Here is a 24,420-nt window from a genome sequence, read left to right on the forward strand (position 1 = left end):
ATCTCTTTCAGCTTCTGCCTTCTGGAAGAAGGTCCAGGGTTATAAAGACTAGGACCAGCCGTCTGAGAAACAGTTTCTACCCAAATGCCATTTTGGTTTTAAACGCAGTGTAAGGTGTCTCTCTGGGAGTATATTGTGTTTTAAAAATGGGGTATCAGAGTTTTTAGGGGGCTAACCAGGTTGGGATAGCAGGCTTGCTGGTTTTTGAATGTCTTATGTAGATTTTTCAATTTCGTTGTTCTGTATGGGACAATGACAATAAAGATTATCGTATTGTAGAGTGTTTGTTGTGGGGGAGGAGGGGAAAGGAGATTGTTAGCCGCTTTGAGACTCCTTAAGGGGAGTGAAAGGCGGGATATCAAGTCCAGACCTCCTCCTCCTCTTCTTCTTCTCCTCCTTCTTCTCTTCCCCTTTGCAGCCTGCTTGCATGTTCCCCCTTGCTTTGGCCAAACCAAAGGACAGAAACCCTTTCTTCATTAATGCAGTGATAATTAATCTGTGGAACTCCCTCCTGCAGTAGGCAACTCTGTCCCCCAAGCTGGTTGGCTTTTATATTTGTTAAAAGCTGCCCAGAGTGGCTGGGGCCTGCAAGTCAGATGGGCTTATTATTATTATTATTCAATGGGGAGAGGGCTCTGTCTCCATTGTGGCTTCCTGCACAATGAGCAAACTGTCGGTACCAAGGACGAAAAAGAGTCATTGCCACATCCGCTGGTGCTATTGGCAGGATCACTGGGGGAGAAGAAATCGGAGAGCAAGAGGAATCGATATCTCCCTCTCAAATGTTGGAGGGAGAGAGGGGATCCAGTCCTGTTCATCTTTAACGGCAGCCCTTACTAACCGAAACTTTCCAAAAGAGTCGGAGAACCGGGAAAAGGTGGCCGTCCTTTGCCAATTCTCTCTCCCTCCGAATTTTGCACTGTAGTTCTTCACCCCTAGGTTATCAGGGCAAAGCGTGGTTTTAAAAAAACGAAATGAAATGCATGCGTTGGAGAAAACGACAGTACAAAAGGGTGTGTCGCTTATGGGGAGATTGCATTGCGAAGAGTGCGCGCACTGGGCTAAAATGCACGGGAACGTTTGTGCGTTAGGATTTGATCTGCATTTAAAACGCTGATGGGTTTTTAATTGCCGTTTTCTTTTTGCAAACCAAAGCGGAGAGCTGGACTTAAGACAGGAGGAAATGGAGAAAGTAACAGATTTTCCCATGCCTAACTTTTAACACAAAATTTAACATGTAATGAGACTTTGATGGTTGGGGGGGGGGTCGCCTCCTCCAAATTTTCCTCAGTGTTTCTTTGAAATCAGGATATGCATTCAATCGTTTCTTCATTGCTCAGCCGCTTTTTGGGGTAGGTGGGGGAGGCGAAGGGGCTTAAGGTGGGGTAAGATTCTGGATAAAACAAAGCAACCCTTTTGTTTTAAGTCCTGCCCCCCTCCCCCCACGCACACACCCAAGAACGTGGCCAAAAAACAGACAAAGCCCAACCCTTTGTGAAAAGGAGAAAAAAGTGGGGGGGGGGGGAGGGAGGGGAGAGAAGAAGAAAACACCTTTCATTTCCTCTCGGATTTTGTGTTGCTTTTTTCCGTTTCCTGTTTTCTTGGTTGAGTAGTGTTTTTTCCTTTTTTATAAAAGTCTATATATTTTGTTTTTTTGTTTTTGTTTTGTTTGTTTTGTTTTTTTGTTTTCCTGTTTTCTGCAGATTCTGGGCTGAGCAGTCCCCTCAGTGACCCTGAGTTTGACCTTGAAAGTTAGTTCCTGTGTGTTTTCGTTCCTGTCCGTTTCATTGGTTGTGCTTCCCCCCCCCCTTCTTCTCAGCGCCACCCGACCTCCCCCCCTCTCCCCACCCCCCAAATATATATATTTTGTTTTCCTTCTGTTGCACTTTCCTCCTTCCATGTTCACTCTCACACCCCTTTCTCTCTGCATATCTGTGGCTTTGGCCATTGCGTCCCCCGTGCTGCTGCTTGTCTCATTTCCAAACCGTGCTTCCAGTTTTACAGTTCTCGAAACAAAAAGGCTTTTTGCAAAACGGTCGAAATTGCGACTGGACCAGTGTGTTGCGTTTCGCTGCAATCCTGCGCATAACCTTCGCAGAAGTCAGCCCCGTTGAGTTCAATGGGATTTACTCCTATAGGACTGCAGCCGGTGGGTTGTATCCAACTTGAATTCTACTCAAGAGTAGACCCACCAGGTTGTATCCAGCGACAGTCCCATTGAAATGAATTGTCTTTGGTCCATTAATCTCAGTGGGTACCGCTAACTAAGCGTGTGGTGGAAATCAGTGAGCCTATGAAAGTCACTTTCATTCGCTTCCTTGGTTTGCACCCAACTAAATCCTACTCTGAGTAAACCCATGTACGTTAATGGACACTGCTAACTTACGACTTGGTGCTGCAATCCTAACCTCACTTCCCTTGGGATTATGTTTTGCAATTGGGCATATTCATGAGCAGGTGGGGTTGCAGCCCTACTCAGAGTAGATCCATTGCAGTTAAAGGTCTTGGCTAACTTGGGTTCGATGGGTTTACTCTTGAGCGGAACTCAGTTGGATGCAACCCTCCCACGTGTTTGCATTTTGCATTTATATATTACGATAGTTAATTTCCCCCATCTCCCCCACTTGTATGCCAGTTCAGAGAATTCAGGGCCACCTTCGAACAGCCAGCGCAGTCAGCTGTTTCCCAGGACTCGCTCCGGGGGTCTTTTGTGTGTGGAAGTGGGGTGGAACAAGTTGGGGGGCAGCCCTCTGCCTGCATCTCCTCCTCGCCTAGGGAGGGCACATTAGGTTTCCTGTTAGGGACTGCAGCCCCCAGTCTGAGAAAATATTCCCCGCCCCCTGATGTATAGGAAATTCAGCAGTTCTCAACCTTTGGGTCGCCAGATGTTGTTGGACTACAACTCCCATCATCCCTCAGCTCTGGCCTCGCTGGCTAGGGCTGATGGGAGTTGTAGTTCAACAACATCCCGGGACCCACAGGACGAGAAAAGCTGTGCTAGGTGCTGCTTCCCATCTCAGAAGCAGAGACAACGTTCGTCAGCTCCCAGCATCCTAGTTTACCCCCCCCCCACCGCGCCCTGTGCAAACTATGGTTCCCAGGCTTCTTTGTGGGCGGGGGGGAGGCGCATATGCTTTAAATGTGGGAGTCTTTTAGGAAAGGAACCCTGAGCTGGCATTCCACGACAGTGGGAGCAAAAAAACAACAACTCACGACCATTACCGTATTTTTCGCTCCATAGGGTGCACCTAGTTTTTAGGGGGGGAAATAAAGAAAAAAAATTATTCCCCCCCCAGCCCCAAAGAGCAAAGAAGTCTTGGCTTCCTCTTTAGCCACGCGCAACCTCTCCAGCCGGGAGGATGGATCCCGCTCGCTGTCTTGGCTTCGTTTTTAGCCGCGGGGCTGGGGCGGGGGAATCCCAAGTTTCCCCAGCCCCCAGAACAGGTCCGGGAGCGGCGTCGAGGTTGCTCGCAGCCTTGCTGCCGCTCCCGGAGCTTGCGGGGCTGGGGGCGCGCTCCAAAGGTTTGCGGATGGCTGCCTGAAGCCCAGGGAGCGTAGCGGGAGTTGGCGCTGCGCTCCCCGGGCTGCAGGCTGCTATCCACAAGCTTTCGGAGCCCGGCGGGAACTCCCTCTGGGCTCCGAAGGCTTTTGGATAGCTGCCTGAAGCCCGGGGAGCGCACACCGACCCCTCTCACTCTCCAGGCTTCAGCGAAAGCCTGCATTCGCTCCAGAGGACGCACACATGTTTCCCCTTCATTTTTGGAGGGGGGAAAGTGCGTCCTATAGAGTGAAAAATACAGTAACTGCTCAGCTGCAGAAGAATTTCCAGGGGCCTGTAATCCTCTCTGGAGCCCATCGTTTTACTAAGCACCTTACTTGTTTTTTTGCTTTTTGTTTAAGGAAGCAAGCAGCAACAGCAGGCCTCTTCTATTGAGCTGCAATTACTTCAGCGGCAGCAGGGAAGGCCTCTGGTCTAGGCAGCAGATGTTGGGCCGATTTTGTCCGTCAAATGATCCGGCTCGTAGAAAGAGTGAAGGGGGGGGGTGGAGAGAGAGAGAGAGAGGAGCTTGAATTCTTTGCAATAACAAGATTAAGGAGATTTCAAGGGATTTGAAACGCTAGATGAGAACTCTCTCCCCTAAGATCTCTCTCTTTCAAAGCCAGAAAATATGGACTCGGTCAACAGCTTGATTTCCCGGAAAGCTGCTTTGACTTTGAGCAAAATGTGGGGTTTGGGGGGGGCGGCGAGGGTGCGGAGAGAGAAGGGGGGAGGGGCGGCCTCTCTCTCCCATGCACCCAAATGCAGAAAGTAGTACGAGAAGCAGATAGGTGGTTAAAGCCAGATTCCCGCAGTCCTAGCAACCCTTGCGGGAAGGGACTGGTACCGGAATCCAAAGGAGGAATTGCAGTGGTTTGGGGGAATAAAAAAATTCCTTCCAGTAGCACCTTAAAGACCAACTAAGTTAGTTCTTGGTATGAGCTTTTGTGTGCATGCACACTTCTTCAGATACACTGAGACAGAAGTTGCCAGATCCTTCTATATAGTGAGAAGGTGGGGAGGGGTATTACTCAGAAGGGTGGTGGGAATGGGAGATTGGCAGGTAGCTGAGATGAGCCTGTTGACGACTCTTAACGACTGCAGTAGGTCTTACAGGAAAAGGCAAGGGGTGAGAAGGTGAAAAATGGCTTAGTCATGTATAATGAGATAAGAATCCAATGTCTTTCTTCAGACCAGGTCTCTCCATGGTTTTAAGTTTGGTAATGAGTTGCAACTCAGCAGCTTCTCTACAATCCACGTATCCCACTGAATATGCAAGAAAACTATGCAACACTTTCTCTAAGAAGCTGCTCAAACATCTGATCAGCGTTCTCTACTCTAAACAGAAAAGAGAAGCTGCTGAAGGGTCTGGCAACTTCTGTTTCAGTGTATCTGAAGAAGTGTGCATGCACACGAAAGCTCAACCCAAGAACTAACTTAGTTGGTCTTTAAGGTGCTACTGGAAGGAATTTTCTTATTTTGACTATGGCAGACCAACACGGCTACCTACCTGTAAGTGGTTTGGGGGATTAGAATGCTTCCCCTGCGGTCCCCAAGTTGGCAAGGGGAGCCTGAGGAAACTTGGGGTGTTTCTGAAACTCTCGTGAATGGGGAGAATCGTAGGATTGTAGCGTTGGAAGGGACCCAGGGGTCATCTAGTCCAACCCCCTGAAATTCAGGAATTTCTGCTAGATCGCCCAGGCCATCCAAGCTCTGCTTAAAATCCTCCAAGGAAGGAGAGTCCATCACCATGTGAGGGAAGTCCGTTCTACTCTCGAATGGCTCTTAAGCATCAGAATATCCTCCCTAATGTTGACTCAGAATCTCCTTTCTCATAATTTAATCCATTGATTCGGGTCCTAGCCTCCGGAACAGGAGATAACAAGCTGGCTCCATCTTCCATGGGATAGTCCTTCAGATATTTGAAGCTGGCTATAGTATCTCCTCTCAGTCTACTCTTTTCCAAGCTGAACATACCCAGCTCCTTCAACCGTTCCTCATCAGGCTTGGTTTCCAGAGCCATAATCATCTCGGTCGCCCTCCTCTGCACACCTTGTCAATAACCATCTTAAATTGTGCTGCCCAGAACTGGACACAGTGTTCCAGTTGTGGTCTGACCAAGGCACAATAGAGAGGGAATATTACTTCCCTTGATCCGGACACTAAACTTGAAAATATACCCACCTCAAGCTTTGCACAGGATTGCAACAGTCAGCCTTCTCTGAGCTGGGCTAATTCTGTTGCATCTCCCCATCAGGAGTGCAAGTTAACTCATCTGCAGGGAGCCCGAAGAGAAAGAGGTATGCTGAGGGTAATGAATCATTCAGAGATACAGTGGGCATCCTCCTCTGTGGATGAGTACTTTTGACTCACAGAGGTCTTCTGTTACTTAACTTGCTCCTTTCCCATGAGAAGTAAACACAATTTACTTTTTGGGGGGTGGGTTTACTGGCCTCTTTCATAGGTGTCCGCTTAAATCCCCAGGAATTTCAAGTACAGTGGTACCTCTGGATGTGAACAGGATCCGTTCTGGAGCCCCGTTTGCATCCTGAAGTGAACGCAATCCGCGAGTCTGCGCGGGTTGTGATTTGCCACTTCCGCGCATGTCTGTGACGTCATTTTGAGCATCTGCGCATGCGCGAGCAGCAAAACCCGGAAGTAACGTGCTCTGTTACTTCCGGGTCGCTGCGGAGCGCAACCTGAAAAGGCTTAACCTGAAGCGACTTCAGCCCGAGGTATGACTGTACTTTTTTTATTCCTTGGTAGGTTTTTTTTGCAGTCCACTTGCAAAAGATGACTGAGCCCCATCGAGCTCAGGGAAACTTGCACCCGAGTAATCACGCAAAAGGCTTCACTGCTACTGATCTTACTGGGTAGCTAAAGCTGCAGTCCCGCCCATTGAACTGAATGTCTGAACTTACGAGTAGACACTGTAGGCCCCGTCTGTTTACCTGTTCCGGATCCAGGGTTGAAGAAGGAGAATAGTTGGGTGAGAGGTTTCAGGAAGGAGTCTGCATAGCCGTTTTGGGGGGCATTTATGAAGTCCAAAGGTCTGGATAAAAACTAATCAAAGCAGGAAATGTATTTACCTAGCTAATCTGCCCTTTCAGGTCTACAGAGGTATCGGCTAGGTTTGGGTGGTTGACAACTGCTATTCTCCTGTGTTTTCTGGCTCCGAGGGGAGCAGAGAGACCCTCTTTCTCAATCTCCACCCCTTCCACATGTTACAGTCTTTCTTCCTTGCCGGGTTTGGTGACTAAGAAAGCCAGCTTTTTGCAAAAGCACACTGTAAAACTGGTGAATACAGCACTAGCTTTTGCCACCTTTGTCCCCGAGTTCTCAGGTTATTTTACTGCTATGCTGCCGCTGCTGCTTGATGCTGCTTTTAACCATGCAACCCCCAATAGGGCTCGAAATTCTCCATGGCTCCCCATCATCTCCCCCCACCTCTCCCTTTCCCGTTCCCATGTCACAGCAGTGGTTTCTCAGAAGGAGGAATGAACTTCCCATGGTTCCCAGCTCACTTCCCATGGTTCCCAGCTCACTTCCCATGGTTCCCAACTCATTTCCCATGACCACCAACTGACTCCCCATGGCTCTCAACGCCTTTGGAACTTGACAGGCAGAGCTGATGATCCATTGTACACACACACACAACCCCCAAATATTTTTTGTCCCATCTAGGCAACCGTCAGAGAGTGCCTTCTTAGGGTACATGCCTACACTGCAAATTTTAAACCGGTTTAACTGCCATAGGTTCTCTCTGAGAACTCCCAAGAATTTGCGGGCTTTGCTGAGATCGGCACCTATCTCTTTTGCAAACTGCAATTCCCCGGAAAGACATCTGTGGCAGTGAAACCATAAGGCGTCTAAGTGCAGGCGAGAGGGAGCTGTTTTTTGAGTGCTCCCCTTTATTAAGCAAAAGTTTGCGCCTGCCGAAGGTTATCATGGTTAGGGAGAAAGGGATGGGACTCCTTGGGCCCTGATTTGCTAGCTTGCTTCCTGCAAGGAGATGTTTTTACATAAGGCGAACATTTAGAACCGAAATACACAGCTCATCTGCAACTGTCTGTTGTTGTAGAGTCCAGAAATCTGCCCGCCCCCCCCCCCTTTTCGGAATAAAGTGTAGAATTGCTATAAGATGACAGTCCTATGTGTCCTTTCTTGGAAGTAAAGTCCTGCTGAAGTCACCACTGAGTAAGCATGCATGAAATTGGGCTGTAACTGATTTATGCCACGGCGTTTTCTAGGCAGTAACCTACTTCTCTGGATCTATGCATTGTCATAAGATGGTTCCACAATGAATCAGCTTAATTAATGTGAACGTTTCCTTAGCGGCGCTGATTCTGCGTCCTCACATTCCTTCCACAAATTCAAGCAGTGTGGAATCTTTAAAAAAAAATGTAATAAGATACTATTTTCATGCACACGCCGCTTTTTCTATTTCTCCTTGCAATTCCAGGCGTCATTCTCATGCACCGACTCCCTTGTAGCCCTCTTAATCATATTGAAATTCTGTTTGCCGGGGCTGGTTTAACACACACACACACACACACACACACACACACACACACACACAAACACACTAGCTGCAGATTTCAGAGAGAAGGAAAAATCCTGTGGATCTCATACCTAAACAGCTACCAGAACTGGAAAGGGGTACAAGGGTTTGGGGGACAGCTGCCCAATTTCAAAAGGAGGAATGAGTTCTGTCCTTTGCCCAACAACCTCAGACATGTGAAGACAGGCTGAAGTCTTTCAGGTTAAGCAAAGGCATTTTGAACACTGGCATTTGTCAGCAGGGCGAATGTTGGAAGATTTTTGACAGATAAAAGGAAGGACTTTTAGCAACGGCCATCTGTTTTAAAGCAGTGGCTTTGAAAGGGAGTTAGACTTATTCGTAGATGGGGGGGGGCTATTGCTGAACTGATGGCTCTGCTTTGCCCCCCCCCCCCAGTTTTCCTGGGGAGAAGGATCCAAAACTGCTGCTATTTTTTTAAAAAAACTGCAGCAGAATTAGAGATCTGGGAATAGTTTCATTGGACAGATTCTGCCCTCCTTTCGAGGGGAACAGCACCAAACCACCAAGGGGGTTTCCTTCCTCCAGATTTGCAAATGACCACGAGAAGACATGCAGTCTCTTTAACAAACACCCTCTCCAATAAAGAGGCCTGACTTTTTTTTATTAAAAAATCCTGTGCGAGAAAGAAGTGGGAAAACATTTCCAAAATTCTGTAGAAGTGGTTTGTAGCCAACTTAAGCCCTGTTCAGAATAGACCCATTGAAATTAATGGGTATCGGTCACACCCATTAATTTCAATGGGTTTGCTCTGAGTAGGACTTAACATTGGGTTCAACCAAGTGACCTTTTCCATAAGCATCGATTTTTTTGGAAGCGGAGAAATCTAACCCCCCCCCCCAGTGCAGTAGAACATTTCTCCCCCTCCCCATGTGATAACTACATCCTGCATTTTATAGCATTGTTCTCAGGAAACCTCTGATATGAGCTGGGGCGGCAGCTTTCACAAGACCAATTTCTTATCCCCAAATGGCGGAGAGAAAGGAGCCTCTTAGTGACTCAGAAATGGGCTCTTCCGGGAAGATGAATGAATGTTAGGTGTGATTAGGGGAGGGTGCTGTGAACCCCCTCTGCCTCAAAGGCAAGTTCCGAACATTTAAATGACACCCGATCCTCTGTAGTGTGCATTGTGGTGCAATGCACTACTACGGCATTATTCCTACGGAAGCTCTCCCCTTCCAGAGCCCTTATGGGAAGGTCCACAGCTCACCTGCTTGGCATGCAGAAGGCCCCAAATTCAGTTCCCAAGTAGGGCTGGGAGAGACCCCTGGAGATTCAGCTCTGAACAGCATGGGCAATATTGAGCTCAGTGACTCAGTGCAAGGTAGTTTCTCTCTATAGAATATTTGCACGAGTCTGTCGTCAGGCTGCCGGAAACCACGCAGAGCTGCTGCCTGCCGGTACAGACCAGGTGTTCCCCAAGTGGTGCCCCCACCCAGATGTTGTCAGGGATGATGGGAGTTGTAGTCAAAGCAGCTACCTCCGGGGGGGGCACCATTCTGGCTGCCTGCTGCAGCTGCTTCCTTTATCTTCACGGCAAGACAAAGCCACTCTTACCTTTTGGGAAACCTCTGCTTTACGTCCTCCATTTCCAGCACCACCCCCAGGCACATCGCGCTCTCCTCATTTCACCGGCCAAGTCAACCATACCCCCCCCCTTTTGAAACCTCTGTGCGGTGTGTCTTGTTTTTATCTGGGTTTCTATATATATTAGTATTATTTATCATTGCAATGACCCTCTTTGCCCTTGACACATCGTTTGTTTGCTGTGTTGGCACTGGCGTTCTGCCGACTTTGTTTTGCTTTTCTTGGAGGGGGGGCAGTTCCCTCGCTTCCTTCCACCCGACACCACCCTCCCTTCGCGACGTCACCATTTTGGAATCGCTGCGAAGTGCCTGCTATCAGAATCTTTTTTTCTCTTCTGTTCTCGTTTGCTCCTTTTGTTAGTTCGTCTCTCTTTACAAAAACGAAGGGGGGAATAAATCCCCTCCCCTCCCTTCCGATTTATCGATAAATGTCGAGAACGGGGCCATCACGGGGAAAGAACTCTCTTCATTTCCCTCTCCAGTTTCCAAGGACACAATTTCGAGCCCTCACAGTTTCTCTCTCCCCCCACCCACCCCACCCCCCCCGCACTCCTTTCTAACCCTCCTTTCATTGCAGTTTTTTGTTTTCGAAAATAAAATTTTTAAAAAATCTGAATTGTATGTTTGCTACGGAACGGTGTATGTTTTTTTAAAAAAATTGAAGGCCACTTTTCCCTCCCACTTCTCTTCCCCCCCACCTGTCTCCTCCCCCCCCCCCAATAGGTATGTTGAGCCACCCACCCATCCCCATTTCGGAACTGGCAGACCACACAGAGCACCTCAAGGCCAACGACAACCTGAAGCTCTCTCAGGAATACGAGGTACGAAGGAGCATTATGGGTTGGCAGCGGATTGGGGGGGAACACATCATAGGTGGGGTGGAGGATGGGGCTATGTGTTATGGGGGACGCGGCCTAAAATTGCAGCCCTCTGCTCCGTAACGGCAAGCCCGGGGGTGTTTGTGGTCCTCTGCATGTTTCTTAAACATTTAGCTCTGGAGCATCCAGAACTACTCTGCGTTCTTCCTATGCCTCTTCTCTGGACTAGCTCCAGGAGCCCATTGTCAGGCACCGATTCGCTTCCGTCCTCTCGGATTGGCTCCGATCAGATCAAAGGGCGAGCCTCTTAGTGGCTGAAAAGCCCCACCTTCGTGCTGATTGGTCAGCTCTAGTAAGACTCTGTGTCAGGAGCAGGTCAGCAATAAAGAAAAACCACTTGTGTCAGTGAACTCTTCATTCAACCCCCCCCCCCCCAAAAAAAAACCCAGTGCATGCCTAGTGAGCACAGCAAGTCTTCCCAGAAGGTTCGAATCCCCGTGACGGGGTGAGGTCCCATTGCTCTGTCCCAACTCCTGCCAACCTAGCAGTTCAAAAGCACGCCAGCGCAAGTAGATAAATAGGTACCGCTGCGGCGGGAAGGTAAACGGCGTTTCCATGCGCTGCTCTGGTTTCCGTCACAGTGTACCGTTGTGCCAGAAGCAGTTTAGACCTGCTGTCCACGTGACCTGGAAAGATGTCTGCGGACAAACGCCGGCTCCCTCGGCCTGAAAGCGAGATGAGCGCTGCAGCCTCCTAGTCACCTTTGACCGGACTTAACTGTCCAGGGGTCCTTTACCTTTCTTCCCAGTAAGTCTTGTCCCAGTGAGGCAGTTGCAAGATCCTTCCCCAGCAGCCGAAGGCTCTGTCTCTCTTTGCTCCACCCTCTTCATACCTCTTCTGGTCCTGGGAGACCAGGAGGAGGGGAGACTGCTATGCTTCTTCACCAGCCTGTGTCATCTCTGCCTCTTGGTCACCCTCCTCACCTGCCTCTGAGTCTGGGCTGCCTTCTGCCACAGACTCTTCCCGCTCGCTAAGCCCTGTCACCTTTTCAGCTTCTTTTAATATACAGTCGTAGCTTGGAAGTCAAACGGAATCCGTTCTGGAAGTCTGTTCAACTTCCAGAACGTTTGCAAACCAAAGCACGGCTTCTGATTCCTGCAGCCAATCGGAAGCTGCGTCGGACGTTCGGCTTCCAAAAGAACGTTCGCAAACCGGAACACTCACTTCTGGGTTTGTGACATTCGGGAGCCGGTTTGTTCAACAAGTAAGGCGTTTTGACTACCAAGGTACCACTGTGTGATAGACAGACAGACAGATAGATGATAGATAGATGATAGATAGATAGATAGATAGATAGATAGATAGATAGATAGATAGATGATAGATAGATGATAGATCGATAGATACTTGTCCAAAGATATACAAAAGTTCATAAAGATAAAGGACCTCTGATAGTTAAGTCCAGTCGCAGACGACTCTGGGGTTGCAGCGCTCATCTCGCTTTACAGGCCGAGGGATCCAGCGTTTGTCCGCAGACAGTTTTTCCGGGTCATGTGGCCAGCATGACTAAGCTGCTACTGGCGCAATGGAACACTGAAACCAGAGCAGTGCACGGAAACGCCGTTTACCTTCCCGCCGGAGCGGTACTTATTTATCTACTTGCACTGGCGTGCTTTCGAACTGCTAGGTTGGCAGGAGCTGGGACTGAGCAACAGGAGCTCACCCCGTCGCGGGGATTCGAACCACCAACCTTCTGATCGGCAAGCCCAAGAGGCTCAGTGGTTTAGACCACAGTCCCTTTCGCAAAAGTTCATACTCAGTACAAAATAACTTTTTATAATACACTGAAGTAAAAGAAATGCTTAATCTAAGAAGGAACAGGGGCAGAGAGAAGATGGAGGAATGCTTCCAACATCTCCTCCCACCCTAGTCTTCTCCCTCTGACTGCTCATCATTGTCCTGCCCCCAATCCTCTGCCTCCGAGCCTTGGAAGGCCAACAGATTCTGCCTTCTCTGCATGCAGCCACGGGAGGCTGCAGCACTAATAACGGGTCTTTGCCCCTTCCCTGATCCCAGGCAGCTACACCACTGTGCATCTGCCCACAGCAGCTTCTGTGTAGGGGGTGAGAAAAGTCAGCCAAAAGGAGGATTTGCAAAGGGGGGGGGGTGTCTCAGAATAAGAGGGGCTGAGAATTGGACCTAACGGCGCCAGGAAGGGCACCAAGATGAGCAATGGCAGAAGCCCACCCACAGGTTGGCAGAGAAAGAGGCAGGTGGTTGGATGCATTCGTCAACAACTAAAAAATGCTAGGAACCAAAAGTCTTTCAGCGTATGAATTGCTAATTGCTGGGAAGATGATGGGAAGAGCTCCTCAGCGCTCTGCTGGGATCTTTCCTAACCCACCTCAGCACTCGGGCAAGGCAAGCAAGCGTAGAGAAGCCTAATGTGCTCTCTCTCTGTCTCTCCGCCAGTTCTCCCCTCCCATTGCCCACCCCCCTGCCAGCAGATAATCTGCATAATGTAATATTGGCGCTTTTCCAGGGCAGCCTTCCTCCTGTGCTACGGATCTGGAGATACTTTAAAAAAACAAAAAAAAACCACAGCACACCTAATGAAAGAAATGTGGAGGTGAAAGATTGGAGAGGGAGTGTGGTTGCGGAGGTAGGTTGGAGCTGCTCAGAAGATAAGGAGAGTCTTGCTAGAGAACAGGTCAACGGCCCATTTAGTACAGCATCCTATTTGTTTGTTGCATATATATTGCACCTTTTACTCCAAGGAGCTCAAGGTAGCATGCCTAGTCTTACTCTTCCGCTCCTCATTCAATCCCCTGCACAACAACCCCCCTGGAAGGTAGGTTAGGCTCAGGGCCGCCTTACCCATGGGTGCTAGGGGTGCGGGGCACCCGGGCGCCAGGCCGAGAATCCGGGGCCGAGAGTTGGAGTCTGGGGAAGAGACCGACCGTCCGTCGGAGTCTTGGGAAGAGCCCGACCGACCGTCTTCTGCTGCGGGCGGCTCTGCGCCGCGAGTTCGAGGGAGAACGAGCCAGCAAGGTGCTGAGGAGGGCAGCTCCGCTGTGCGTGCCTCGGATTGGCATATGGGCATGGAGAAGTCTGCCCAGCGCACGCTGCTCATACCGCGAGGCACCCAGCTGGTTTTTTCTGCTGTGCTCCTTACGTTTCCTGTTTTCTTTTCCTAAGCAGAGGTAATCTTTTCCTAAGCAGAGGTTGACAACTCTAGGGAACCTTTCCTTAAAAAAGGCCAACAACTTTGGGCATGCTTAAGACGGCCCTGGTTAGGCTGAGAGGCAACGACTGCCCCCCCCCCCGCTGCCGCCGCACCCAGTGAGGTCCCCAGTGATGAGGGGAGCATCTGTTAGCGTAGCTTCCAGCTCGTTGGACTACAGCAAGAACGGAAAAAAGGAGCACGTCAAAGGAGATTTGTGCAAATGTTTCCCCCTACCTTTGGGGGCAGATTATGGCGGCAGGTGATTGGCAATTGATGGGAAGGAGAAGAGGGTGTTGTGGCCCTGCTCACTCGCCAGACACCATTCCCCAGACACCATTCTGATATATTTATATACAGTGGTGCCCCGCAAGACGAATGCCTCGCAAGACGGAAAACTCGCTTGACGAAAGAGTTTTCCGTTTTGGAGGTGTTTCACAAAATGAATTTCCTATGGGCTTGCTTCGCAAGACGACAATGTCTTGCGAGTTCCTGCTGGTTTTTTTTCCCTCCCCCCCCTTTTTCTAAGCCGCTAAGCCGCTTATCAGCTGATCCGATCAGCAGATAAGCCGCTAATAGCGCTAATCCGCTAATCCTTCAATGGGCTTGCTTCACAAGACGAAAAAACCGCTAGACGAAGAGAATCACAGAACGGATTCTTTTCGTCTTGCGAGGCACCACTGTATTCCATTTACACCCCACCTTTTCCTCCAAGATCAAGGCGGTGTACATGGGTGTCCCCCTGCTCAATTGATCCCAACACCACCCCTCAGAGTTGGGTTAGGCTGAGGGAGGCAGCAACTAGCACCCAGCGAGCTTTTTCCGTGGCCAAGGTGGCAGGATTTGAACCCTGATCTCTCCTAGGGCCTAGTCGTTGGAGACTCTATCCACTGTACCACACTGGCTCTGAGTTGTCAATGTTGGTTGCGCCTGTGAATTCTTTTCAGGTCGTGCTCCCTGGGAGAAAGGGAAGTCGGCTGCTCTTTAGCTTCTACTCTTATATTTTGGAACAAAACGTGGAATTTTCGCTGACGTTCGTCTCTTTCTGCTCCTGCAGTCCATTGACCCGGGTCAGCAGTTCACTTGGGAACACTCCAACCTCGAGGTGAACAAGCCCAAAAACCGCTACGCCAATGTGATCGCCTACGACCATTCCCGCGTCATTTTGCTGCCCATTGAAGGTACGAACCACTTTGTCGCAAGGGGAGGAGGGGCTGAGGTCAGATTTTTCAAGCTTTTGTCAGATCGTATTTGTAACATTTTAAAAGCCCCCCAAGCAGGGAGAGTCCACCACCTTAGGAAGGAGTCCATTCCGCAGTCCGACAGCTCTTACCGGCAGAAAATGACATCACATGATTGACAGTTGAGTGGGGCCACCCACCTGTCAGAATCCCTCTCTTTGCAAGTTGCCATGCGCTCCCCTTTTGAACCCCCCACTCTTAAAGGGGGAGTGCGGGGAGACTTGCAAAGCGCTCTGTGAGTCTCCTCCCACCCCTTTCCCCTTTAAGTCCTTGATCCCAGAAGCTTCAAGGTGACTTGCTGATCAACTCTGACCTACCTTTCAGGGCTATTATCAGGATTGCAACCGGGCAGTGCGCACTTAGCAGCGTCCGTAGGTTATGCACCTAATTGATCAGGAAATTACATCACCTCCCAGAAAAAGAAATGGAGAATTTGCAGGTCTTCCAAGGTGCTGTTGGGATTCTAACTCCCAGTGGCTCCAGTGGCAAGCATGACTAATGGTCAGGTATGGTGGCCTTTGAGAGTTCAACAACATCTGCGGAGAAGGGAGCACAGATTCTGCCCTCCCTGCCCAGTCTGTGAGTTTTGTCGGCCCAAAAACCTCTAGCCCTTTTCGTTTCCAGTGCTTCCCAGCTGCGATTCCAGCATTGCTGGGAGTCGACCTTTCAATCGGGTGCCTTTCAATCTCTACACTTCTGTGACAGCTCATCTCGTCATGAAACCCTCTTGGGCTTCAGATCTGCAGAGAAGGGTAGAGAAGGAGAGGAAAAGGTGTTTGCTTGCACTTCTCCAGTCTCCCACCCGAAATCCCATCAAACGCTCACGGGCTTTTGCACCACCCAGCTCCCTTGCTCCCTATCCTTGCTCCTCGCCCAGGTATATTAAATTGCCTCCCTCTGCCGTCTCTCTGGGGGCAGGGAAGCAGTTGGCCGAGGGTTAAACCATCAGGCCGCCACTGACCCTGTACAGGAGCCAGGAAAGGGGATTAGCTTTCCTCCCACCTCTGAAAGCTCCTGTACCAAGTTAACACCTCGCAAAGAACCTTAAACCGGACCCAGCGGCTTTCTTGTAAGCAGGTCGCGGCAGATTCCCCAGACACCAAAGGGCGATGTTCCTTCTCCGCCGCCACCGGTAATTTCTTTGAACTGTATATGTGTATATAAATGGGGGCCCCTGCAGCGGCAGGAGAAGGCGCCGTAGCCGCAGTCGCCACCTGGTTTGTGATTAGTGCCTCCGCTCTCCCTCCGAGGATCCCTGCCTTCTGCTAACTTGGGAAGCGAAGCAGCGTGGCGGCTCTGACCTGACATACTTTTAAATTAAAAGGAGCGCTTGGAAGAGAACACCCACACATAACAGGCCCGCGTAATTAAAAGGGGGTCACGGTTGCTAATTTCAAAGCCGCGCTTAATTCCCTGCTTCCATCTGTGGCCCCGATAGGAATTGCAGCGAGGGTTCCCCTTCTTTTTCTCTCTCCTCTTGCCACTGCTGCAATACTCAAGCCGTTTCTCACGAAAGCAAAGGAGGGAATTTAGACCGGGACCGATGAAGGTGTTCGATCGGATGCAATCCAGAGTTCCCAAACGACAGCTCCCGTCAGCCACAGCAAACATGGTCCCTTTGGCCAGTACCGATGGGAGGACCAAAATTTCAGAAAATCAGGAGGACCAAAAAGTCCTGCACACCTGCGCATAGCCAGAGGCGAAGAACCTCTGGCTAGTCCTGCCCAAGTACAGAACCAGACACTTGTCCCTTTCATTTTGTTAGTCATGGCCCAATTGTTATTTTAGGCCCAGCTCCCCAGTCTATTAAAGGATGCGAGTGGCGCTGTGGGTTAAACCACAGAGCCTAGGACTTGCCGATCAGAAGGTCAGCGGTTCGAATCCCCATGACGGGGTGAGCTCCCGTTGCTCGGTCCCTGCTCCTGCCAACCTAGCAGTTTGAAAGCACGTCAAAGTGCAAGTAGATAAATAGGTACCGCTCCAGCGGGAAGGTAAACGGCGTTTCCATGCACTGCTCTGGTTCACCAGAAGCGGCTTAATCCTGCTGGCCACATGACCCGGAAGCTGTATGCCGGCTCCCTCGGCCAATAAAGCGAGATGAGCGCCGCAACCCCAGAGTCGGTCACGACTGGACCTAATGGTCAGGGGCCCCTTTACCTTTACCTTTACCCCAGTCTGTTAACGTCATCTTGAATTCTTTCTTCTGCTGCTCCTACCAGTTTGGGGGTCACCTGCAAATTTGAAGGCCCTCAATTCCTTCATCCAAGTTGTTTATAATAAGTTGTTGAACCACCCCTGGAGTTCTGTGTCCTGCTCCAGGCGCCGCAGTTTAATATGATTATTGACAAGCTGAAACATGTGCAAAAGACGGCGAACCAAGCCGAATGAGGAACGGTTGAGGGAGCTGGGTATGTTTAGCCTGGATAATAGGAGACTGAGAGGAGATATGAGAGCCATCTTCAAATTTCTGAAGGGCTGTTGTCACTTGGAAGATGGAACAAGCTTGTTTTCTACAGCCAGAATCTGGGACCCGAACCAGCGGCTTCAAATTGCAAGAAAGGAATAACTTTCTGACAGTAAGAGCTATTCGGCATTGAGGTGGCAAGGTCTCCTTCCTCGGAGGTTTTTAAGCAGAGACTGAATCATAGAATCATAGAATCCTAGAGTTGGAAGAGACCACAAGGGCCATTGAGTCCAACCCCCTGCCAAGCAGGAAACACCATCAGAGCACTCCTGACATATGGTTGTCAAGCCTCTGCTTAAAGACCTCCAAAGAAGGAGACTCCACCACACTCCTTGGCAGCAAATTCCACTGTCAAACAGCTCTTACTGTCAGGAAGTTCTTCCTAATGTTTAGGTGGAATCTTCTTTCTTGTAGTTTGGATCCATTGCTCCGTGTCCGCTTCTCTGGAGCAGCAGAAAACAACCTTTCTCCCTCCTCTATGTGACATCCTTTTATATATTTGAACATGGCTATCATATCACCCCTTAGCCTCCTCTTCTCCAGGCTAAACATGCCCACCTCCCTTAGCCGTTCCTCATAAGGCATCGATTCCAGGCCTTTGACCATTTTGGTTGCCCTCCTCTGGACACGTTCCAGTTTGTCAGTGTCCTTCTTGAACTGTGGTGCCCAGAACTGGACACAGTACTCCAGGTGAGGTCTGACCAGACCAGAATACAGCGGCACTATTACTTCCCTTGATCTAGATGCTATACTCCTATTGATGCCGCCCAGAATTGCATTGGCTTTTTTAGCTGCCGCGTCACACTGTTGGCTCATGTCAAGTTTGTGGTCAACCTTGTGGACGGCCTTCTGTCCTGGATGCTTTAGCTGAGATGCCTGCATGGTAGGGGGGTGGACTAGATGAACCCTGGGGGTCCCTTTCGACTCCACAATTATATAGTCGTGTGCACTGCCATCGCCCAGGGTCCCTGGAGGACAGGATTTGCTCAGTGCAGCTGTTTGGTTTCTGACTGTTTCGACACAGGAATCGTGGGCAGTGACTACATTAACGCCAACTACATCGACGGCTACCGTAAGCAAAATGCGTACATCGCTACGCAGGGGCCCCTTCCGGAGACTTTTGGGGACTTCTGGAGGATGGTGTGGGAGCAACGCTCAGCCACGGTGGTGATGATGACCAAGCTGGAGGAGAAATCGCGGGTGAGGAAAACACACACACCTTTCCGGTGGGGAAGGGGCAACTGCTTGGGCTGTGGCATCTAATAATAATAATAATAATAATTTATTATTTATACCCCGCCCGTCTGGCTGGGCTTCCCCAGCCACTCTGGGTGGCTTCCAAAAAAATATTAAAATACTGTAATACATCAAACATTAAAAGCTTCCCTAAACAGGTGTGCCTTCAGATGTCTTCTAAAAGTCTGGTAGTTGTTGTTCTCTTTGACATCTGGTGGGAGGGCGTTCCACAGGGCGGGCGCCACCACCGAGAAGGCCCTCTGCCTGGTTCCCTGTAACTTGGCTTCTCGCAGGGAGGGAACCACCAGAAGGCCCTCGGAGCTGGACCTCAGCGTCCGGGCTGAACGATGGGGGTGGAGACTCTCCTTCAGGTATACTGGACCGAGGCCGTTTAGGGCTTTCAAGGTCAGCACCAACACTTTGAATTGTGCTCAGAAACGCACTGGGAGCCAATGTAGGTCTTTCAGGACTGGTGTTATATGGTCCTAGCGGCCGCTTCCAGTCACCAGTAATCCGGTGGTTTGTTGTTTATTGCGTTTTTGCCGCACTGTTTTCCTCCAAAGGACCTCAAGTTGTGGTGTAAACGGTCCTTCTCCCCCTCCTCTTTTAATCCCTCCAACTAACCTGCGATGTAGGCCACCCAAAATCACCCAGGGAGCTCTCATGACTGAGTGGAGGATTTGAACCCTGGTCTCCCAGAGAGTTCTTGCCCCTGAGGGGAGGTAGGATGACCTGGGGGGGGGCACTAAGAGGCAGGGGGTGTCAGAGGTATAAACTTTGAAAAGCTGGTACCCCCCTGGATCAGGTTAGTCAATTTCCTTTAATTAAGCTCACGTTTTAATTGGATTTTGAGTAAATGTGCGACTGTTTTGAGCTGTATTGTGTTACTATCTTTCTGGGTGGGTCATGCAAACCGCTATTCTGAATAATGATTTGTATAGGGTAAGGGGCACCGGGGGGTGAGCTTATGAAACCAAGGGGGCAGATGGCCAGAAAAAGGGTTTCAAACCAGTGATCTAAGAACAGTTCAATCAGCTTAAAAGTTGATCACGATAAACTAGATAGCAGATCTTGATTTTTAAAGTTTATTTTTTTAAAAGTACTTTTTTTAAGAAAACAAAAAAGCTGCAAATCCCCTCCCCCCTACAAAAAAGACAGGTGTGGAATCTTTCTTAACAGGTGTGGAATCTGGAGCAAAAACCTCGGAATCTGGTTCTGGGTTTCAGCTTCCTTGAAAACCCCTCGCGTGTTTAGTTCAAGTTTCTAGTCCTTATGTCCTTGAAAATACACTTTGAAAATGTGAGGGGCTCTGCATACAGAGGCTGGCTGGATGAGAATTCCCCCAGGTGGATGGCTCAGTGCTCAGATTTGCTGGTGCAAGAAAGAGAGTCACGTTCCAACCAATTTGCAGCGTCTAGTTTTGCATTTACAGTGGTGCCTCGCAAGACGAAATTAATTCGTTCCGCAAGTTTTTTCTTCTTGCGAGTTTTTCGTCTTGCGAAGCACGGTTTCCCATAGGAATGCATTGAAAATCAATCAATACGTTCCTATGGAGACCGTCCGGGGACAGAGGGGAAGCGCCGCGGGCCTTCCCCTCTGTCCCCGGACCTGTTTTAAAGCAAGGGAAGGGGCAGCGGGGAGAATCGCTTCTCCCCGTTGCCGCCCCTTGGTTCAAAAGGGGTCCGGGGAGAGAGGGGAAGGCGCGCGCGCGCCTTCCCCTCTGTCCCCGGAGATTGCGGGGCTGGCAACAGGAAGAAGCGATCTTCTCCCCACCGCCCCTTGCTTAAAAAGAGGTCCGGGGTGCAGGGGCAAGCTTCGTTTTGCGAAGCAAGCCCATAGGGAAATTTGTCTTGTGAAGCAACTCGAAAACGAAAAAACCTTTCGTCTTGCGAGTTTTTCGTCTCGCGAGGCGTTCGTCTTGCGGGGCACCACTGTATTTACTGCATTTGAAACCTACCTCGTTCTTGTTCTGTGCTTCTAATGAGCTCAAGGAGGCAATTTAATCCCCACAAATTCCTCGTTTAATCCTCACAACAACCCTGCCGTGTAGGTTAGGCAGAGAAAAAGACAGTGCCGGGTCCTCAAAGTTCATCCAGTCAGCTTCATGGCTGAATGGTGATTCGAACCCAGGTCCTAGTCCGACACTCAGTAACCACTATGCTGACCACACGGATGCACGGACAGATTTGAGATGGTGCTGCCACTTTCCAAAGAGCCACTGTTGTTGTTTAGTCGCTTAGTCGTGTCCGACTCTTCGTGACCCCCCTGGACCAGAGCACGCCAGGCCCTCCTGTCTTCCACTGCCTCCCGCAGTTTGGTCAAACTCATGCTGGTAGCTTCGAGAACACTGTCCCACCATCTCGTCCTCTGTCGTCTCCTTCTCCTTGTGTCCCCCATCTTTCCCAGCATCAGGGTCTTTTCCAGGGAGTCTTCTCTTCTCATGAGGTGGCCAAAGTATTGGAGCCTCCGCTTCAGGATCTGTCCTTCCAGTGAGCACTCAGGGCTGATTTCCTTCAGAATGGAGAGGTTTAATCTTCTTGCAGTCCGTGGGACTCCCAAGAGTCTCCTCCAGCACCAGAATTCAAAAGCATCCATTCTTTGGCGATCAGCCTTCTTTATAGTGATGATAATGATAATAATGTATTCTTTCCTTCCAGATAAAGTGTGACCAGTACTGGCCGGGCCGGGGCACTGAGACGTACGGAATGATTCAGGTCACCTTGCTGGATACCATCGAGCTGGCCACGTTCTGCGTCCGAACCTTCTCGCTTCACAAGGTAAGAGGTGCAGAAACCCCCAGGCAACACAGAAAGCAAAGGCTGGATTTCCTTCCCCGTTCCAAAACGCGGCTTGGCTTGCTTGCGTCGAGACGCCTATGCAGAGGTTCCCTTTGCGCTGTGGGTTGTCCCGTTGCTCTGCGCGTTGGCTCAGCGTCAACTCATGCTGTCGTCTCTCCTCTCCCTCCACCCCCAACCGACCGCAGAACGGCTCCAGCGAGAAACGGGAGGTTCGGCAGTTCCAGTTCACGGCCTGGCCAGATCATGGCGTCCCCGAGTACCCGACCCCCTTCCTAGCCTTCCTCAGGAGAGTGAAGACCTGCAACCCGCCCGATGCAGGGCCCATTGTTGTGCACTGCAGGTGTGTATGTGTGTTTCATTGAATTTATATCCCACCTTTCCTCCCCCGATTGCCCAGGCAAGCAAACGTAGTTACACAGTTTTAATTATTGTTCCTTGTTGAATTCATTGGGTGCTTTCCCCCCCCAAGATCTCTCAAAGCAACACACAATAAATTGCCTGAGATCTTCGGATGAAGGGCAGTGTATAGATCTAATAAATAATAATAATAATAATAATAATAATAAGAAGAAGAAGAAGAAGAAGAAGAAGAAGAGTAATTATATAAGAACAAACAAAAATGGCTTAAAATAGAAGACAAAGAAAACTCTAAAACACTGTTTTTAAAAGACAGGATTAAAGCATTCCACCTGGTCAGGTGTTTTTTTTTGGGGGGGGGGAAGGTATAAACCACCGTCAGACAGGTTAAAACTTTTTTTTAATAGTTTTAAAACATCTAAAAGCATTTTTCAGTTAAAAGTATTCTTCCATCCAGTGATCTCAGGGTTGCCAAGATCAGTATCCCTCTCCCAAACAAATGCCTGAGCAAACTGGAATGTTTTTAAATCCCTCCTGAGTGTTAACAGTGATGGAGACCGGTGTACCCCACCAAGGGAGGGCATGCCACAACTAGGGAGCCACCACTAAAAAGGCCCTGTCGCAGGTCAGGGGCTAATTGGGCAACCCCCCAGTGGGGGAACCACCGAAAAGGCACAAGATAGCTGATAATTGGGGAAGGCGCTCTTTTAGGGGCCGGGGCCTTCTCAATTAAATCAACTCAAGCTTGCTTTGCAGGAACTGCTATGGGACAGGGTTACATGATTTGAAAGATCTAGTTCTAGTTTAACCCACAGCTCCACCTGCGTCCCTTAGTGTGCCTACCCATGTCTTATATCCTCAAGTTTTTTTTTCCAATTCCAACTGATGCTCTTCTTCTACTCATAATTCCTTACATGTTGCCCAACCTTCTGTGTCCGCCTTCTTTCAGCGCTGGGGTCGGCCGCACGGGCTGCTTCATCGTGATCGACGCCATGCTGGAGAGGATAAAACACGAGAAGACGGTGGACATTTACGGCCACGTCACTCTCATGAGGTCGCAGAGAAATTACATGGTGCAGACAGAGGACCAGTACAGCTTCATACACGACTCCTTGCTGGAAGCCGTCGCCTGTGGCAACACAGAAGTCCCCGCTCGCAATCTGTACACGTACATTCAGAAGTTGGCTCAGATAGAAGTTGGGGAGCACGTCACTGGCATGGAGCTCGAATTCAAGGTGAGCTGCTTCCAGGGGCCAGCCTCTATACCTAGGGGTTTCTTCCCCCCCCCCCCATGCTTTTTATTGAGGTTTAAGAACACCAACACCAACCAACAAAAACATCAAATCTTATCACATATTACATCCAGAACAAATTAAGTACTTAACCTGAGGTACCACTGTACATATCGCCATTACTCCCACCACACCTCCAACAAATACCCGTATTTTTTGCTCTATAAGACGCACCAGACCACAAGACGCACCTAGTTTTTGGAAGAGGAAAACAAGAAAAAAAATATCCTGAATCTCAGAAGCCAGAACAGCAAGAGGGATCGCTGCGCAGTGAAAGCAGCAATCCCTCTTGCTGTTCTGGCTTCTGGGATAGCTGCGCAGCCTGCATTCGCTCCATAAGACGCACACACATTTCCCCTTACTTTTTAGGAGGGGAAAAACGAGTCTTATAGAGCAAAAAATGCGGTATTTGCTGGCACAATGTCATTCCTGGGTGGTTAACGCTTTTCCTTCTCTCTCTCTCTCTCTCGCCACGCCAGAGACTCGCCAACTCCAAAGCCCACACCTCCCGATTCATCAGCGCCAACCTCCCATGCAACAAGTTCAAGAACCGCCTTGTCAACATCATGCCATACGAGACCACGCGGGTCTGCCTGCAGCCTATCCGAGGGGTCGAGGGGTCCGACTACATCAACTCCAGCTTCATTGATGGGTACAGGTAAGACTCTGGCATTTCCTGGGCTGCAGAGCCTGCGAAGAGCCTTGCTGGATCCAGCCGGAGGGGCGACTTGGCCCACCCTCCTCGTTTTCCAACGCAGGGTTAATGGGCCTCCCCCCTTCTTCCTTCAGAAATAGCTAAGGGGGCAGAATACAGTGCAGGAGGCTCGCTCTACCCCTAGCGACGCGTCATTGTGTGATTATCATATATCTATGGCATGTGACAAAGGGACACAGGTGGCGCTGTGGGTTAAACCACAGAGCCTAGGACTTGCCGATCAGAAGGTCGGCGGTTCGAATCCCCGCGACGGGGTGAGCTCCCGTTGCTCGGTCCCTGCTCCTGCCAACCTAGCAGTTCGAAAGCACGTCAAGTTCAAGTAGATAAATAGGTACCGCTCTGGCAGGAAGGCAAACGGCGTTTCCGTGCGCTGCTCTGGTTCGCCAGAAGCGGCTTAGTCCTGCTGGGCACATGACCCGGAAGCTGTACGCCAGCTCCCTCGGCCAATAAAGCGAGATGAGCACCGCAACCCCAGAGTCGGCCATGACTGGACCTAATGGTCAGGGGTCCCTTTATGGCATGTGACATGTATATTATAGACGTACAGACAGTCACAATAAAAAACAACACAGA

General features: G+C 49.9%; 1 protein-coding gene across 15 annotated transcripts in view; it reads left to right on the forward strand.

Annotated features, from left to right (window-relative positions):
- The window catches only part of PTPRS (protein tyrosine phosphatase receptor type S), a 310,037-nt gene that overhangs the window by 272,274 nt on the left and 13,343 nt on the right, over positions 1-24,420 (forward strand). For 10 of the 15 annotated variants that reach the window (XM_081177568.1, XM_081177569.1, XM_081177570.1 and 7 more), the window contains 8 exons: positions 1,704-1,751; positions 10,427-10,524; positions 14,802-14,925; positions 18,474-18,649; positions 21,343-21,462; positions 21,669-21,823; positions 22,790-23,075; positions 23,612-23,790. In XM_081177568.1, coding sequence (XP_081033694.1) covers positions 1,704-1,751; positions 10,427-10,524; positions 14,802-14,925; positions 18,474-18,649; positions 21,343-21,462; positions 21,669-21,823; positions 22,790-23,075; positions 23,612-23,790 — 1,186 coding nt within the window. The remainder of the gene's footprint in view (positions 1-1,703; positions 1,752-10,426; positions 10,525-14,801; positions 14,926-18,473; positions 18,650-21,342; positions 21,463-21,668; positions 21,824-22,789; positions 23,076-23,611; positions 23,791-24,420) is intronic. The other 5 variants (XM_081177575.1, XM_081177565.1, XM_081177564.1 and 2 more) reach the window with 1 other exon arrangement.

The sequence above is a fragment of the Podarcis bocagei genome (genome assembly GCF_964188305.1).
Source record: "Podarcis bocagei genome assembly, chromosome: 18".
In the NCBI taxonomy this organism is placed as follows: domain Eukaryota; kingdom Metazoa; phylum Chordata; class Lepidosauria; order Squamata; family Lacertidae; genus Podarcis; species Podarcis bocagei.